The 18,407-nt window shown below is 45.9% G+C and overlaps 2 protein-coding genes across 2 annotated transcripts in view; one reads left to right on the top strand and one right to left on the bottom strand.

Annotated features, from left to right (window-relative positions):
• Positions 1 to 1,915: 1,915 nt before the first annotated feature.
• FAAP24 (FA core complex associated protein 24) lies at positions 1,916 to 4,244 on the bottom strand (the record flags this gene model as incomplete). The annotated part of the gene is made up of 4 exons (XM_084257255.1): positions 1,916 to 2,164; positions 3,561 to 3,713; positions 3,893 to 4,032; positions 4,142 to 4,244. The coding sequence occupies 4 exons, from the start codon at positions 4,242 to 4,244 to the stop codon at positions 1,916 to 1,918; spliced, it is 645 nt and encodes a 214-aa protein (XP_084113381.1).
• A 639-nt stretch (positions 4,245 to 4,883) lies between these two features.
• Positions 4,884 to 18,407, top strand: part of CEP89 (centrosomal protein 89) — a gene marked incomplete at its 5' end in the record, with an annotated part of 69,314 nt that continues 55,790 nt past the window's right edge. Inside the window, 4 exons of the mRNA XM_084256853.1 lie at positions 4,884 to 4,922; positions 8,679 to 8,785; positions 13,410 to 13,568; positions 16,929 to 17,115. Coding sequence (XP_084112979.1) covers positions 4,884 to 4,922; positions 8,679 to 8,785; positions 13,410 to 13,568; positions 16,929 to 17,115 — 492 coding nt within the window. The remainder of the gene's footprint in view (positions 4,923 to 8,678; positions 8,786 to 13,409; positions 13,569 to 16,928; positions 17,116 to 18,407) is intronic.

Genomic DNA, 18,407 nt, shown 5'->3' with positions numbered 1-18,407 from the left:
TGTGAGGACACTTCCAGTAATGACTAGGCCTTCATATTTGTGCCATAATGGAAAAATTTCTAAATATTCTCAAATCCTGCTTTCTCACGGTGTAGATAAATGATGTCTTTAAGAGTGAAAATAACAAAATTATAGACATTTATGGGAAAGCAACTTATTCAAGGAGTGTCACCACATTGCTACAAGTTATTTATTATAAAGTATTGTAAGTAGATTAGTGCTGGAAACATGCCTATTTTTGACGGCTAAAATTATGACTTTTAGTTACTATCAGAATAGAATTGGAGTTACTTAAAATAGTTCCCAGGTTTGGGTAATAGATCATTCCTAACTCAGAATTCAGATGACCCCAAATTAAGGCAAGTTTGGGGGCTATGATAGCCTGTAATTAGTTACCAAAGCTGCTGAGGGAAATTCATTAACCTAAAACGACAGGATTCCACTATTATTTCTACAGAATATGAATGCTGTTTCCAGATAAAGTCGAGTGCCAAACTTCTCACAATTTATTAGATTAAAAAAAATTAGAAGCAGCTTTTCTTCAAGTTTCATGTCATTTAAAAGTTGCTAACAGTGGCGGTTTTAGATGAAGATGCTGTCTACAAGGTAGATAATATACTGTTTGATACTCAAAACATTTTCATTTTGTTTAAAGTCAGAAGTACATAATTAAATTATATATTTTGAGAGTCTTTAAGATGGGTTAGAAACTAGTTTTACATTTTATAAGGGTAAAGATAGATGTTAAATGATTTCAAGTTTTAAAACCCAGACTTTTCAAAATGACATTCTTAATTAATTTCTCTTGCTATAGGTTGGATGATACTGTGATTCTACTAAGATTCACTGTTGACATAGTACAAGTTATATAGCTAAAAGAAAAAAGCATTGAAATTAATTGAGAACTAACAAAAACTTGCGTGTTTTCTATTGTGTAATGCCAAGAGGGAAAGTATATTCACTATTCTTAGGGCCATTTTTGTATAATTATTTAAATAAACATTCTTTTTACCTGAGTTAATGGTTTTGACTTTCAATTCTCTTTTAAGTAGTTTCTACCTTAATACATTTTGGGTTTGATTTTGAAAAATTAGAAACATTTCACAAAATAGGACTTAAAAGAGCCTTCCAGTCATCTTAGTATTTTTGAACACATCTTTAATTTTATTTACTTTTCTGCATGAGCAGCTGCATCCCTGGTTCCCAGCCCCCGGCTCTCCTCTCTGCATGCAGCTGCCCTGTGTAGATTGTCCCATTGCTGGGCTGTACATTTACAAACATTCTTTTCCTCCCTCACACACACTGGCTTTTTATCTTTAAATGGGAACTCCAGACTCCAGGCTTTCTGTGTTCAGAAGACGTGCCTCGTATTATAAACAAACTGTGCAGCCACCAGGAAGGGAGGGAGGGAGGAAGGAAGAAAAAAGGCAGTCCCTCTGTTTATTTACACTGGCAGTGGTCTTCAAAGCACAGATCTGGAGAACAGCAGTTCTGCCACCAGGAACAGGGGCTCATGGTCCACAGTTCTTCATTGTTTGTTTCCTTCAGATAGTCACATCCATCGCCTAAAACTCGATAAGCCTTTTTCATGATACATGCAGATCAAGGTCACATAAAAATCTGCCCAAGCTGGCTTCTTGCTGAGTCTGAGCGTCTCTAATTAAATGGACTCTTGGAAAGATCCCCCCTGGCCCTCTTCAGGCTAGCAGGAGGAGGGCAGTGCTGGCAGGGAAGAACTAGCTGAAATGCCTGGATGCACTAGCTGTAGGACAGGACAACAGGCAGGCTCCAATCAGGACTCTTCCACTAGTTTCTGGGAGAGGAGATCTTTTGTCTTGGCTTTTAAATATGAAAAGAAAACAGGATACGGTCCCTTGTGGTCTAAAAGAACACTACAGAGCAAAGTCGGTAAGAGTCACCTGGACTGAGTGAAGAAGGAATGAATTTGCTGTGCTGCTGGTAGTCCGACGACTGGCTCCAGTTGTTGGATGGAAGAATTACTGAGTTGCTGCAGGCTTGGAAACTTCTGAAGCAGAAGGGGAGCTTTAGTTTTTCCAACCCCTGGGATCTGTTGCACAGTTCTAAGAAGGCAGGGCTCAGAAATCTGAGTCCGTTTCTTCGTGAGAAAAGGGTTTTTACTGGGCTCTTTGGTTTGCTCTTGAACCTAAACCAAAATTAAAGGAAAAGCACATGAGCGCCCTCTAGAGGACTGGCAGTTTAAAAACATTTTGTGGAAATTTTTGTTTTTGCCACTTGGTTCAGCTTGACTCACAAGCTACAAATATTTCATAGAAAAATGAATGTTTTTTCAGATATCAGCAAAATTACTGAAAGGTGAGTTATGTGGTCACAAAGGGAGAAGGGATTAAGAAGTAATGATTCATAAAAACTTGTCTTCAGAATGCTTAGGATAAAACCAATGAAAACACACTGTGAGGAACTCAAAAGTGTTCCTATGTCCATTAAGAAACATTACAGTTGTGTGGTATTAAATACTGGTTATACCTAAACCAAAGCAACCTGACTTCGGGCCTGGAGGAAGCTGCCTATCAAAGGAAAACCCTAACTTTCAGTTGGTGACTATAGTAAGGAAATAATAGCAGTATGTCAAGGGAAGATGAATAGTTGGGAAAACTGGTTCTCAATAGTTGGTTCTTTGCTATAGGGAGATATAAAAACAACATAAAGGGCCTCCCCGGTGGCGCAGCGGTTGAGCGCTGGGTTGCGAAGCTGCCCGCAGCCTCTGCAGCGCCGGTTCGATCCCCGGCTGCTCCCCGGCCACCGGAGGAGGGTCCCACATGGCGCGCAGACCTCTCCTGCCGCCCGCTGCTCCCCTCAGCAGTGTACGCCGCCCGCTGCTCCCCTCAGCAGTGTACTTCGGTCCTTCTGCCTGCTCTGCTCCCCGCTCTGGCTCTGGTGAATTCTCTCACCCTCCCGCGCTTCTGACTGTACCCAGTGCATGTATAAACAAAACAAACGAACAAACAAATAAATAAATAAATAAAACATGCCTCTAAAAAAAAAAAAAAAAAAAAAAAAAGAAAATAAAAACAACATAAAATGCTCAGATCCATGCACATGTTTTGATTTTTAAATGGCCTGCAGTAAGGCTCATGTATCACATTTTTTTAGTTTCCCAGGAAATTCTAATGCATAACCAAGTTTAATAATCAAGATAATTGCGAATCAGTGTTACAAAACAAACTTGCACACAATATTGATGAACAACAGATACTTGGGGATGAGGCAGAGAAGCTGCTTGCCGACATTTTCACCAGCCAAGTGCAGAATAATGAAAAATGGAGTCATTACACCTGGAATTCTAAAATCAGGTGTCTTAACACGTTCATCTTGTTATACACTTGCGCAGAATGTATCTGGGGGGCAAGTTCAGCCGGCGGCAAAAGCAATTTGTGAACTGAAATTCCTACAAAAGATTTTATGAACCAACACTGGGAATATAGATTCAACTAATGGATTGCAATTAGCAAGGGCAGCTGCTAGAGTAAAGGATCCACCAAGGTCAGGTCTACCATGAAAGAGTAGAAATCAGTACTTACTAACTGCATAATGAGGCAGGATGCTTCTGTCTGGCTGGCCACTGGAAGCAAGACCATCCCTAGGTCCAACACAGTAAACTTCTGTATGGCTGGAAAGTACTGTTCACTCATTTGAGTTTTTTCAACTATTACAATCCCTTGAAGAGTACTGGACTTAAAAGAAAAAAAAAATAACAGTAAGCTTTTTTGTAACAAAATACCTTTAAAGGTTAAGAAAGCAATCACTCCAAGAGTGCTTGGAACGGACAACGGTTTTATATAAATTATTCCAAACGACAGAGGGGGAGATGGAAATCAATTTTTAATTTCAGTTTCTCCAATTCTGTACTTACATTTCTAACTCGAACAAGCCTCTTTCTGTAGCCATTTCCTGCCACCAAATCAGCTTCGGTGATATAAAGAATACAGGATCTGCCGGATAAGTAAAAATCTACAGGTATCGAGCCATCCTCGAACATGAGTTTAATTTTCCCTTCAAAGACAGACAAGAAAATGAGTTCCGTGGGCGGATGAAAAGGCGACAGTAAGTAAAACATTTTTTAAAAGTGAGAGGAGACTAGAGCAGGGGGCAGCCCACCGACCTTGCAGCTCCTGCGCCAGCTGGGACCCGCGCCATTTCTCATTAGCCACAATGTGACCAAAAGGCAGGTGCGTGGGGCCTGCGCCATTAGGACTCCTTTCCATCGGTGGCCTCGATCAAAGCAGGGAATTGCAGGAAGGTGCTGAAGATGGTCCTGCACACGGTCCCACATGCCACTCCCAGCCGGGGCCTCTTCGGCAGGAGCCCGTCTGCAGTGTCGTTCTTTAAAGGACTGAGTTATCTGCCAACGTCTAAGACGCAGGAGGTTCCAGTGCGGGTTGCCGAGTCCCTCGTTTACACCGCCTGCCTGGCCCCAGACTCTCCGCTCGCCTCTCAGTCCACCTGGGGCCCATCACTTCCGGATTCCCTCCGGCGCCGTCTCCAGTAGTTCAACCTCCCCGCCCTCCACCTACCGCGGCGCCGGATTGGCTACGGATGGACATCTGAGCTGACCAATAAGAGAGCGTCAAGGAGCTCTGCTTCCGCCCCAAAAAGGATTTGAATGGGACGCGCTGGTTGCCAAGAGCGACGGCTGTGCAGTAACCTCGGCTCTGATTGGCCGGGGAGAAAGCAGGGCCAATGAAAGATGTGGTTGTTGCAAAGTTTTCCGCCTAAAAATGGCGCCCGGGGCTAGGCCCTTGGGAGGTGACGGGTTTAGGGAGAGGTCCCTAGTTCTGTTGATTTCAGCTTGTTAGTCCAGCCCGAGTTTAACCAGCCCCTCCCCACCCCCACCCGCAGCAAGGATGCTCCTGGGATTCCGGAGAGGCCGTAAGAGTCAGTTTGTAAGTAGAGTCTCTCCTGTTTTGCGTTTGGCGGGTAGGAGTTCTGGCGAGAGGGATGGGGAATGGACCTGAAGTTGTGACGAGGTAACCACTCGAGGGAATGGTTTTCCGTTAGAGAAGCTCGATGTTTCGAATTTAAGTAATCCGCTCGCCCAGGTCGGCCGGCCTCAGTTGGACAGGAATCGCCCTGTCCCTCCTGCAACGTTTTGCTCTGGTATGGGGGAGTTCACTGCTGGCCACACAATCCTGCTCCACTGCAGGATACCCCCCAAGCGGGAAGTCATTTTGATTCCTTCCGCCGCCTCTTAGCCCATACACCCTCCAGCAGTTCCTGAGATTCTACCCCCCAAATAACATTCATATGGCACGGCTCCACCCCCACTGCTGTCCCTATTAGCCACCTGGATGCATGCACTGTTGCCCACCCCTACGTCATTCTCCACACAGCAGCCAAAGGGATTCATTTAAAACACACATCTAGTTGCGCTGTTGCCCAGTAGAACACAGTGCCCCCGACTCACGCACACTCTAGCCATACCCATCTTTCTTCTGTTCCTCCACGCCTTTGCCTTTGCTATTCCTTCTGCCTGGAACGTATCCCTCTAAACCTTCCCTGGCCATTCTGTCACTACCCCCATACACCCTCCACTTCCTTGCTCCTGCCTTTTATCCTGCTTGCCTGGCAAAACACCAAACCGACTCACATCCAGCTTTCCATAGACTTCATACTCAAAGTGCAGAGAAAGTGTTTTGATAAGGACTCTGTTGAACCTGATTTACATGGAGAAAGTCTGTGTGGCTTGCCTTCCTGTTCTCAGCCCCATGGCCTGCTGGAGTCATTTAGAAAGACAGCTGTGAGTAGGCAATGAAGACATAGCCCAAGCGTAGTTTTGCTTTGTAATTTTGCTAGTCCAGGCAGCATGTTTATGGAACATATTATGTTATTGAGGTCCTGCTGTGTGCCAGATACCCACAGCTGATGGACAGCTCATGACCACACTGTCTAAAGAACAGAAAAACACACAAGTGATTCAGCGTGAAATGAGCAGGCCAGAACTGTAGAGGTGTGTACCAGGGGAGGGGCAGCAAAGTCAGTCAGGAGAGTTGACCTGGGCCTTGGGGTGGGGAAGGGGATAAAGAAAGCACATTCTAGATGGAGAAGAATGAATTCTTTGCTACGTGGGAAAGGGAAGGCAATTCTGAGTATAAAGCATCAAGACTGTGTAGGGACCAGGAAGGATAGCAAAAACTGAATTAGCGTCCATTGGTGGGTCCATTGGCCTTTTGTGCCAAGCTAGATCATTCCTGTCATCAAGAGTATGGGGCTGCCCCTGAGAATTGTGGGGCTGGGTGGACACAGGCTACCCCGGTGTTTTATAGAGGCAGGGGAACCCCTAGGAAATGATCAGTAAGGAAATTATCTTAGTGGCACAAGTGAGAAGTATTTGGCATACTGTGGGGGATCACGCGGTCCAAAAACAGAACAAAACTTATGATGCCTTTTGGGAGGACTGTTGGATACTAGCCCCATGGAGATTCAAAGCCCAAGAAACCCCTTTCTTGTCTTTAGCATCTCCTGGGTGGTGGAGAGTAGAGGAGGAGGCAGACATGTAAACTGCCAAATTGCTTGACAAATGTAGTTGATGGGTGCCACACAGAGGGGTGCACAGGGAATCAAGGGATAGGCAGGACTGTTCTGGAATACTATTTCTTGGGTTGCCCGTACAGGCGGAACTGGGGTGGGAGGTGCATGAGACATTTGGAAGGTCTGCCTATCCCTCGTTCCTAAGTGTTTTCCAGACCCTGGCCCTTCCCGTTGGTGGTTCTCACCTCTCTCCCCTGTCCTGCCTGGTTAAGCTTTCCAGGGGCAGTTTTAGTGGATACAGCATGTCCTTAGCCTGAGGTCCAAACTCTTCAATTGGAAGTAATCCTTACTCTTACCACCAACCCATAGTTCTTGCCTCTCCCTCCCAGTTGCCTCTATTTCCAGCAAAAAGACTACTTGTTATTTCTAGAACACTGCCGCTAATGGCTTGCGTCATCCCTTTATTCATGCTGTTCCCTTTTCCTAGAGTGCTTTTCCATCACATTTCCCAAAGATGGCTGTCTTTGAAGATCCAGGCCTGAGGGGGTCCTCCTCTCAGCACGTTGTCTTCACCTCTCCCTCATCACTTTCCATAGTTCTGGGTTAGATAGTAAGTATTTGGGTGTTTTTCCTCTGCACCCTCTGTCCTTGAGCATGAGGGATGAGATTTCTTCTTTGCGGTCAGGGTGTCTTGCTCCCAGTGTAAGAGGTGCCCTCATAGCTCCTGGTTCTCTGAAGGCCCTGGGCTACACCACGGCAACTGGGCTTGATGGCCGACACTGGTGTAGCCAGGTTTGGGTTTTAGAAAAAGTAAGAGAAATAATCCACAGCCATGGAGATACGCAGGTCAGATTTGAGCGTGGTTGGTGTCTTTAAGATGTAGTGTGCTTACCCGCCCAGCTCCGTGCAGAACACACAGGGTAGATTGGGTGCACGACTGGGGCTTTGGTTTTGAATCCTGAGCTGTACCCGCACCTATCAAGTCTTGGAGACATCTCGTTTGGAAAATGGACCCACCAGGTGGGACCCTGATGGGGGATATAAGCAGAGTCTCCAGAGAGGCAAGGAGATTTGACTCAGCTTGGAAGAGGCTTCAGGAGGAAACTTGACTTGATTCTTTTCTGAGAAGACCTTTGACTTGGACCCTTGAGACGTTTGCTTCAGCTGCATCCACTGGGAGTGCTGCTGGCCTATGCCCGACATCTCTAAAGAGCTGTAAATACTGATGCCATGGTCCTCTAGCACCACCTGAGTGCTGACAGCTCCGGCATCTGGCACTGCCCAGCCCAGCTTCGCATTGCTGCCATCTCAGCAGTGTTACCTGTGACTACCTGGATTAGCGAGGTCCCGGTCCACCAAATATCAGTGTCCTACCAGCCCTGGGCTCCCACTGAGGGATGACGCCACCTTGCACGGGCAGCTTGTGTTTGGACGACCGGACACTGGACACTATCTGGGGTAGCCCAGCCGGCCACTGTGGGCTTAGAAGCTCTTTCTTCAGCTCAGTCTCCCCTTTGGAAATAAACCCTGTTGTTGCACCCTGAGATTGAGCCATGTCTTGCAGTTGTGAGTGCATGAGTGAGAACCCACAAACTGTGCCATTCCCCTCATCTGTGCCCTGTTTCACCAGTAGGTGTGAATGTGTGACAGGCACATAGGAATGAAGACTGGGCTGCATTCAGAAACTTCTGAGATACCCCCAGTCGCCTAAGGCGGAGCTCTCTGGCTTCCACTGTGTGGGGGAGTCCGTATCAACTCGTCTTGACACTCTCCCTCTGTGAGCTAAACTACATGACGTCTTTTTTTAGCCCCTCCCAGGTGTCGGGCAAGGTGCTAGTGCTGGAGTTCCAGGTTGATAAAGACAAGAAGGTTGCCAGCTCCAGGAAGTGTCCATGACAGGGGGTTGCCAGTGAGTAGTGCTATGGGGGCAGGCAGTGCCATGAGACAAGTAGAGGGTGACTTGGAGGTTCAGGAAGGCCAGTGAGAAGGATGAGATGGAATGGACTCTATGGACGTGCGTACCTGACTGAAAGGGGGTGAGCGGGCCTCCTGTGGGGCTGGATCCCCGAGTAACCAGTGCAGACATCCTCTGCCTGGCCCAGGGAGGGGTGGTGTCAGGACCTGGGTGATCCCCTACACCAGTGACTCCTGACTTTCATTCATTTGTGCAGAAACACATCGCCCATGGCCTTATTCCTGCAGCCAGCATCGCCCCGAAGCCAGCTGTGCCCCGCACACCACCTCCCCGCAGCCCTAATCCCTCTCCAGAGAGACCAAGGTGAGTCTCAGGTGAGCAGGCACTGAGGTCACCGCTGTGCTCCACCGAGCACTAGTCCTAGAGCTCTTTAAACCGACAAGAAAATCACAGATTAGGGCCTCCCCTGGTGGCACCGCGGTTGAGCGCTGGGCTGCAAGGTTCGATCCCCGGCCCCCAGTGAGGGTCCCACATGGCACGCAGACCTCTCCTGCCATGCCCACTGCTCCCCTCAGCAGTGTATTTCGTTGGTCTGCCTGCTCTGCTCCCCACTCTGGCTCTGGTGAATTCTCTCACCCTCCTGCGCTTCTGACTGTACCCAGTGCTTGTATAAATAAAAAAAAATAAATCTTTAAAAAAAAAAAAGAAAAGAAAATCACACATTAGACAATTAGATTCGTGTCCTGTGAAACATTTATCATAGAACATCTAAGTACGTTTCAGGTGTGTGGCACTCTTGCATTTCATAGTTAAATGCAGTTAGTATCTCTCCAGATATAAAGCATTGAAGTCCAGTAATTTCAGTGGGCAGTATGTTAAAAGGAATTTGAGCTGTGCCCATCATTTCCTTTTTAAACACAAGCCTGCAAAGAACTACTTTGCAGGAAAGAAGGCATCTGGGATTCCCCATCCTGGGGGCTCCTGACACAGCAGAGTAAGGGCTTTCTCTCAGACCCCTGCCGGGTTTTTTAGACACGGGGGAATTCTGGTCTATTTTTCTCTGTAAATACTTGGATACAAGGCTTGGCTATTAATGGATTAACAAGAACTAATTTCATCCAAGCATGGTATCTTCCTCTTAGCCTTCTCTGAAACTAGAATATTGTATGTCTCCTGATTGGGAAAAAAAACACTGAAATATTTTTAGTATTTGCTTTTCCTTCAGTGTAATCTTGATAGCAAGAGTAGCCTTTTATTGTTCCAAGAACTCCGGTTAGTGCTTCAGAACCACTCACAATTTCCTTCTATCAGCGACAACAAGTCCTGGAGCATCGCCAGTATGAGTTGAGGTGTTAGTCACAGGCCCAGGATCTCCCAGCTGGCCAGCAGAGGGTCTGTCTCGTTTTTCACGATTTGTGTGAACAGCCCTTAAACTGTATCACTGGGACTTAAATGTTTATGTGGTAGCAGCAGCCATGTCATACTTTACATTCTCTCTCTCTCTTTTTTTTTTTTTTAAAGATTTATTCATCTACGCATATAAGAGCTGGAGTACAGGCCAGAGGCGCAGGGGGGGAGAGGATTCACCAGAGACAGAGTGGGGAACAGAACAGGCAGACTGAATGTAATACACTGCCGAGTGGAGCAGCAGGCCAGACAGGAGGTCTTCTGCACCATGTGGGTTGCTTCCTGGCCGGCCGGGGATCGAACTCGTGCTGCAGAGGCTGCGGATTGCTTCATAGTGCGGTGCTTAACCCCTTGCACCACCAGGGAGACCCCTCGCCTTAACATTCTAAAGCAGGAAATGGCCACGTGGCATTTCGTGGCTGGCATCCTGTAGACTTCTTAGCACATTTCTATAGTCCCTGCGCTTTAAAAATTACCTCCCTGGAGGGGAGCAGGGGTCAAAACAGGGGAGGAAAGAGTAAAAGGGCCTGTGATGACACTTCACGGGTGATGTAATGGGGGAACTACAGGGACTAACACACCTGAGGGGAACATCAAGTACTGTCCAAAAATGAACAGTGATGTAAGAAAATAAATATATATTAAAAATACTTCCCTGGATTGCAGTCTTTGTAAGCCCAAAATAACCAATATGGCTTTGGCAAATTTGGCATGTTTCTAGATAATTTTTTTTTTTTTTTTTTTGTTTTTTTTTTGTTTTGTATAGAGGCATGCTTTATTTATTTGTTTGCTGGTCTGTTTGTTTGTTTTGTTTATACATGCACTGGGTACAGTCAGAAGCACGGGAGGGTGAGAGAATTCACCAGAGCCAGAGCGGGGAGCAGAGCAGGCAGAAGGACCGAAGTACACTGCTGAGGGGAGCAGCGGGCGGCAGGAGAGGTCTGCGCGCCATGTGGGACCCTCCTCCGGTGGCCGGGGAGCAGCCGGGGATCGAACCGGCGCCGCAGAGGCCGCGGGCAGCTTCGCAACCCAGCGCTCAACCGCTGCGCCACCGGGGAGGCCCTCTAGATAATTTTTTGAATGTTGTTTTTAAAAAGCAACACTCACATTAACCTTTGATGTTATTTTACTTCACCTGTCATGTGACAGGGTAAGAATCTTCAAGTGATTTATTTGTTTCCTCCTTCCCATCTTTTGTGTTACTGTTGTCATGTATTTTAATTTTACATGTTGTAAACCCCACAATAGGTTGTTACTGTTTTTGCTTTAGGCGGTTTTTTTTTAATTTTTAATTTATTTTTAAATTTTTTTAAAGATTTATTTATTTATTTATACAAGCACTGAGTACAGTCAGAAGCGCGGGAGGGTGAGAGAATTCACCAGAGTCAGAGCGGGGAACAGAACAGACTGATGAAATACACTGCTGAGGGGATCAGCAGGTGGCAGAAGAGTTCTGCGCGCCATGTGGGACCCTCGCCTGGCGGCCGGGGATTGAACTGGCGCTGCAGAAGCTGCAGGCAGCTTCGCAACCCAGCGCTCAACTGCTGCACCACCCGGGAGGCCCCTTATTTTAATTTTTTAAAAACAATTTTGTTAAAATAAAATGGGTGTACCTTGAACTGTACATATTTAGAATGCATAATTTGGTTAAATCTTGACATGTGTTTACACCTGTGAAGCCATTGCCACAATTAAGATAATAAATATAACTATGGGCCTCCCAGGTGGTGCAAGGGATTAAGCACCAAACTGTGAAGCAATCCGCAGCCTCTGCAGCACGAGTTTGATCACCAGCTGGCCAGGGAGCTACCCACATGGCACAGCAGACCTCTCCTGTTTTACCCATTGCTCCCCTCAGCAGTGAATTTCAGTCAATCTGCCTGTTCTGTTCCCTACTCTGTCTCTGGTGAATCCAGTCACCCCCTGGCCTGTGTCCCAGCTCTTGCATAAATAAATAAATAAATAAATGCATAAATAAATCTTTTTAAAAAAAGATAATAAATATATCCAGCATCCCCAGAAGTTTCCTCATTGCCCCTTTGTAATTCTCCCTGCTGCCCCCTCTCCTACTTCCCACCCTCCTCTGCTCAAGCCACCCTCATCCCATCCCCAGGAGGTTACTTTCTGTCATTATGCATTTTCCTAGAATTTATATAAATGGAATTACACGCAATAATTATGAAATTATGCTAGCTTCTTTCACTTACCTAATAAGATTTATCCATGTTATAAAAATCAGTCATTCATGGTGTTTTTTTTTTTAAGATTTATTTTTACTTTATTTATACAAGAACCGGGGTACAGGCCAGAGGTATGAGAGGGTGAGAGGTTTCACCAGAGAGTGTGGAAATAGAACAGGCAGACGACCGAAATACACTGCTGAGGGGAGCAGCGGGTGAGACAGGAGAGGTCTGCCACGCCTTGTGGGTTGCTCCATGGCCGGCGGGGATCGAACCAGCACTGCAAAGGCTGCGGACAGCTTCATAGTGCTGCGCTCAACTGCCTGCACCTCCAGGGAGGCCCCATTCATGCTTTTTGTCATTAGTAGTTATTCCATGATATGAATATGCCACAGTTTGCCTATTCACCTATTCATGGATATTTGGGTTGCTTCCAGTTTTTGGCTACTAGAAATAAAACTGCTAAGAACACTTGTGCACAAGTCTGTTTGGACCTAGGCTTTCATTTCTCTTGGGTAAACACCTAGGAGTAGAATACATGGGTCACATGCTGGGTCTATTTTTAACTTATTAGGAAATTGCCAAACTATTTGCCTAAGTCGTTATTCCAGTTATGTCCAGCAGCATATGAGTTCCATTTTCTTCTTATCCTCACCAACACTTGGTTTAGTGTGTGTGTTTGTGACTTTATTTGACAACCAGACATTAGTTCATAGCTATCAACGTATAGAGTTTTTGCGGCGGATCTTTGTCTTCATTATGCTTTCAGGACAACTGTGTATGGACAGGTATTGTTTTTAACATGGCTATTAAAGACTTTTACATTCTTTTATGTCTCCCTACTCCCCCCTAAGATCTCCCCCCACTTCTGATACTCACTTTAGTAGGAAAACTTGAATACAGACTAGATGGGAGAGCTGGCTTCACTTCCTATTAGCTAGGAAATATTGGGCAATCCATTTAACTTCTTCTTTGTTTTAAAAATTTTTTAATGATTTATTTTTATTTATTTATGCATACAAGAGCTGGGGTATAGGCCAGAGGTGCAGAGTGTGAGAGGATTCACCAGAGACAGAGTGGGGAGCAAAACAGGTGGGTCTACTGAAATACACTGCTGAGGGGAGCAGCAAGGAAACAGGAGAGTTCTGCTGTGCCATGTGGGTCAGCTCCCTGGCCAGGGATTGAACTCAGGCCTTAGAGGTGATAGCATGAGAGTGCTTGAGACTTAAGCTCTTAACCCGCATGGGGCTGGGTGGGTGCTGGCAGACTGTGCTCTGGTGAGGTGCCAGCACTGTGAAACAGAAGGTGACTGGCAGTGGTGGGGGGGGTGTGTGTCCCTGTGGCTCAATCTCCCCTTGGAAGATCTGTGTCTCATCATCTCACTGAGTTTTTGTCCCCAGATCAGCTCTGGCTGCAGCCATTCTGGCAACAACACTGACTGGCCGGACTGTCGCCATTCCCCAGCCTCGCCAGAGGTCCCTGTCTGAGAGTGACACGACCTTCGTCGACAAGGACAGTTTCATCGAGCCCTATGCCACCATCTCGGAGCTGCGACCTCAGTAAGGACTGGATCACGGGCTCTGCTTCCTCCCAGGGCAGGGTTGTGCATGCTGAGCATGCGCACATGTGTGTACAGGTGTGAGTGTGCATGTGTGTACAGGTGTGAGTGTGTCTGTGTACAGCTGTGAGTGAGTGTGTGTGTGTGTGTGTGTGTACAGACACATGTGCATGCGGCTATCACTGCAGCTCACTATTCAGGCTCTCACCAACAATGTTACAGGGACACTGCCCTGACAAATTGCTCTTCGCTGGGTCAGAATCTTCTCTAGAATGGCTCATGTTAAATTCTGGCCTAGAAGGCACAGGTCTTCTCACAGCACAGTCAGTGAATCCCGTGTTCTGGGTGCCACTGTCCGGAGAGCGAGCATTGCAATCACTGCTTCTTGTGGGCCTCCTCTCTGAATGTTCATGTGACCTCATCTTGCTGGCACCTACCCTGTAAACCCTCTTTCGCATTTGGCATCATTTCCTCCATTGCCTGTGCTGGGCTGGAGCTGATGCAGCCCTGGGGGGCAGGGAGGTTTCCTCCTGAGGAGGAGAAGATTGAAAGAGCTAAGGGAAGCTGGGAGGAACTAGCTGGGAGGGCAGGAGGGTTGTAGGGAGGGTCAGAGGTGAGCGCTGAGCCTCTGAGAGAGGATGTTTGTGGCTGGCAGCTTGGGAGTTATTTGAGTCAAGACTGGGGAAGTGGGCTCAGGCTGTGATGCCCGAGGGGTCCTGTTTCAGGTTTGTTGTGTCCCCTAGGAGCATAGGAAGACACTGAGGGCCTGAGAGCTGTAGGGGTGTGAGGGATACAGGACTAAGTTTGCCTTTTATCTGTTGTATGTACTCAATTTTGTGTTGTTTGGTTTTGTTTAATATATACAGCTTTCAGGGCCTCCTTGGTGGCGCAGTGGGTTGAGTGCTGTGCTGTGAAGCTGTCTGCAGCCTCTGCAGTGTGGGTTCAATTCCCGGCCGGCCAGGGAGAAACCCACATGGCGCGGCAGACCTCTCCTGCCTCACCCACTGCTCCCCTCAGCAGTGTCTTCAGTCTGTCTGCCTGTTCTGCTCCCCACTCTGTCTCTGGTGAATTCTCCCGTGCCTCTAACTGTACCCCAGTTCTTGTATAAAAAGAAAATAAATCTAAAAAAAGAAAATATACACAGCTTTCAGTAGGTAGGTCCTTTTTTTTACTTTTTTTTTTTTTTAAAGATTTATTTATTTATGCATACAAGAACTGGGGTACAGGCCAGAGGTGTGGAGGTTGAGAGGAATTACCAGAGACAGAGTGGGGAACAGAACAGGCAGATCTACTGAAATACACTGCTGAAGGGAGCAGTGGGGGAGTCAGGAGAGGTCTGCTGCACCATGTGGGTTGCTCCCTGGCCGGCTGGGGATCAAACTTGTGCTGCAGTGGCTGCGGATAGCTTCATAGGTTGCGTCTTAACCCCTTGTGCCACCAGGGAGGCCCTTACTTGTTTTTTTAAAGATTTTATTTATTTTTGCATGGAAGAACTGGGATGTTGACCAGAGGAAGGCGGGGAAGGGGTGGGGGGAGAGCATGAGAGGATTCACCAGAGATAGAGTGAGGAGCAGAACATGTGGATTCATTGAAATACACTGCTGAGGGTAGTAGAGGACAAGACAGGAGAGGTCTGCTGTGCCATGTGGGTGACCTCCCTGGCCAGGGATTGAACTCAGGCCATCATGGTGGCCCTTTGTGGTGGGAGCACTAAGACTTAACCCCTAGGCCACCAGGGAGGCCCTCAATTTGGTGTTTTGGATTTTTTACATGTCAGATATTCTGTACTTTTTATGTAATAAGACCTATCAGTCTTTGTGGTTTCTGTCAAATCTAGAAAGACCTTGTAGAAATGCTCACGTATTTCCTTCTTGGATGTGTTCATATTTTTGCTTTTGTACATTTTAATCTTGATTCTATATTGAGATATTTTAACAGAGCCTGTTTTTCTCAAGGTAAGAATTTATACTTTGGCTGAGTAAGAGCTAACAATGAGGAAATAGTTCTAAAATTCATTGGGAAGCGTGATCAGATTAGACAGATCATCAGGAAATCTGGGAAGGAAGAAGACTGGCCCCAGGGAGAGGCACATCAGTCCTAAAGTATATTTAAACATGAAGTAGTTAAACTAGAATAGGACTGGTTTATGAGAGAGGCACAGGCAAGTTTCCCAAGGCCGAACTACTGTTTGCAAGAGTATTGAGTCTTTAGTAAAGGCAGCCCTGCAGATCAAAGGGGAAGGAAAGGATTCAACAGTATATTAATAAGCAGTACTAGGGGAAAAAACGACTTTGGGCCTTGCCTAGTTCACATACCAACAATAATGAATGAAAAGATTAATCTGTATATACACATAAATAAGACCGAGAAATCCAATGTCCAGTCTTATCAAAACTCTGGAGGGATTGGACTGCTATTCTCAGCTCAGAATTTAAAAAGTTAAAAAATTGTTTTTCTTATCCTCTAGGTTAAGGAAATTTACATAGCCCAAATAAAATTAATGAGATCAAAAATACAGTAAATACAGGTAGGGATTTTCATTTTAGTAGATCAAAGGTTAATTTCAAACTGGAATAGAAATACTAAAAGGGAAATAGATAAATGGACACAGGGTATAGGCAGTTCATAACAGAGGATCAGATTCCATACAAATATATGGAAAAACATTCCATCTCAGTAAGAAATGCAAATACACACAGTAAGGTTTAACCTCTTTTGGAAGTTTTAGAAAACTATTCTCAACGTCATAGGTTGGGGAAAGGACTTGTCAGGTGTTTTTGTGTGGTGCCCATGCAGACACTCAAAGTCTTGATGGCATTTGACTCTACAGTTTGCCATCTGGGTGTGTGTTTCATAGGACTAATTCTAAATACAGAGATTTTCTGTACGTGGAAGTCATTACAAGATTTTTTACTGGGTTGTCGGAAAGTCATGACACATTTTTTCTGTTTTTAAGTACATCATGACTTTTCTGACAACCCAATATAACTGAAAATTAGGGGTGATGGTGGAGGGACCTAATGACTGACTTAAGTCTTAACTTTTACAATGTTGACTGTAAAAACTTGCTAATAACAAGCAAGCAATATATGTGTGTGTGTGTGTGTGTGTGTGTGTGTGTGTATGGTGAAAATAACTCTAAAAACCTAGGTAAAAATCCTAGAAAGAGATGCTGAGAGTGTACAGAGATGGGACAGCAGTAGTTTCATCTTTCAGCATTTGTATATTTTGTAACGTAGCTGTGATCTGATCAGGGTGAGGACTGAGAGGTGGAGGCAGCACATTGAATACGTGGATCTATACCAATGTGATGTGTTAAATGGCCTGGAGACTTACGTTATTCTTCAATGTTCTAACACAGACCGAATTGGCAGAGCAAGGCAGGAAGAAGAAACTCTTTGCCATCCTTTGAGACACTGGGCTACAGGGAGGAGGAGGATTCCGATACACACCTGTCTTCCAGCTACAAGGACTTGGGGACTGTCAGTGCCCGCAAAGAAGAGGGAGCACTCCCCGATGCCGTGTACACCTTGTCACACAGGAATCAGGTGTTTGTCGCAGTCCAGAATTTCTTTTGCACCTTGACATTAACTTAGAGTAGATTGTATAGCATACATTAGGAAAGATTTACTTTTTCTCTTCTGCCTTGGAGACTTTTGTTTGGGGGCTCTTTTTTTTTTCTTTCCTTGGTCTTTCAAAGATGAGTGCTTTAAAGACAAACATAAACATCTTTACATCCTTGGTATAGACAACCACCTGATGTTAGTAATCCTGCTCTTTCCTGTGACCCGATTTTCCTATCACTTTTCCAATGTCAGTGTGCACGTAACAGCCTTTCTTCAAATTCGTGCCTGAGGCAGAGGAGCATTGTTGCTTGTCTGTCCATAGTAGCTGACAGTCTGAGGGCTTACCCATGCTCTATTTCATGCTCTTGTTTTCATATATCTCCCACTAACTCTGAGGTTTTGTCATTTATTTTTATTTATACAAGAACTGGGGTATAGGCCAGAGGTATGGGAGGGTGAGAGGATTCACCAGAGACAGAGTGGGGAGCAGAATAGGCAGATCTACTGAAATACACTGCTGAGGGGAGCAGCGGGCGAGACAGGAGAGGTCTGCTGCGCCATGTGGGTCACCTCCCTGGCTGGGGATCGAACTGCTGCTGCAATGTCTGGCGATAGCTTCATTGTGCTGAGACTTAACCCCTTGCCCCATCAGAGAGGCCCTATCTGGGTGTTTTCTATTGCTCTGTCTTCCAACTCACTTACCTGTTCCTCTGCTTTATCCAATCTATTGTTGAACCCCCTGTATTGTATTTTTCAGTTCTATTATTGTCTTCTTCAGCTCTATGGCTACTGCTTAGAGGGTCCTTAGTTTTTCCAGTTCATTCATTTCCTTAAACTAGTGAGCAAGTTTATAACCATTATTTTGAATTCCTCTTCAGGTAGTTTGCTTAATTCTACTCATTTAGGGTCATTTTACAGAGTGTGGTGCTCTTTCATATGGGGCATGTTCTTCTGTTTACCCATTTTGCCTGGTTCTCTGTGTTTACTTCTAGCTTTTAGGAAGCACTACTACCTATTCTAGTACTCAGGGTTTGGCTTTTTTTTTTTAAGATTTATTTTTATTTGTTTATGCATACAAGAACTGGAGTGTAGGCCAGAGTTGTGGGGGGTGAGAGGATTCACCAGAGACAGAGTGGAGCGCAGAACAGGCAGATCTACTGAAATACACTGCTGAGGGGAGCAGCGGGCGAGACAGGAGAGTGCTACTGCACTCTACTGCACCATGTGGGTCACCTCCTTAGCCAGGGATCGAACTCATGCCACAGTTGCTGGCA

Source organism: Talpa europaea, assembly GCF_964194135.1.
Source record: "Talpa europaea genome assembly, chromosome: 16".
NCBI lineage: Eukaryota > Metazoa > Chordata > Mammalia > Eulipotyphla > Talpidae > Talpa > Talpa europaea.
The sequence above is the reverse complement of the archived record's forward strand: the minus strand, read 5'-3'. Positions and strand labels throughout refer to the sequence as shown.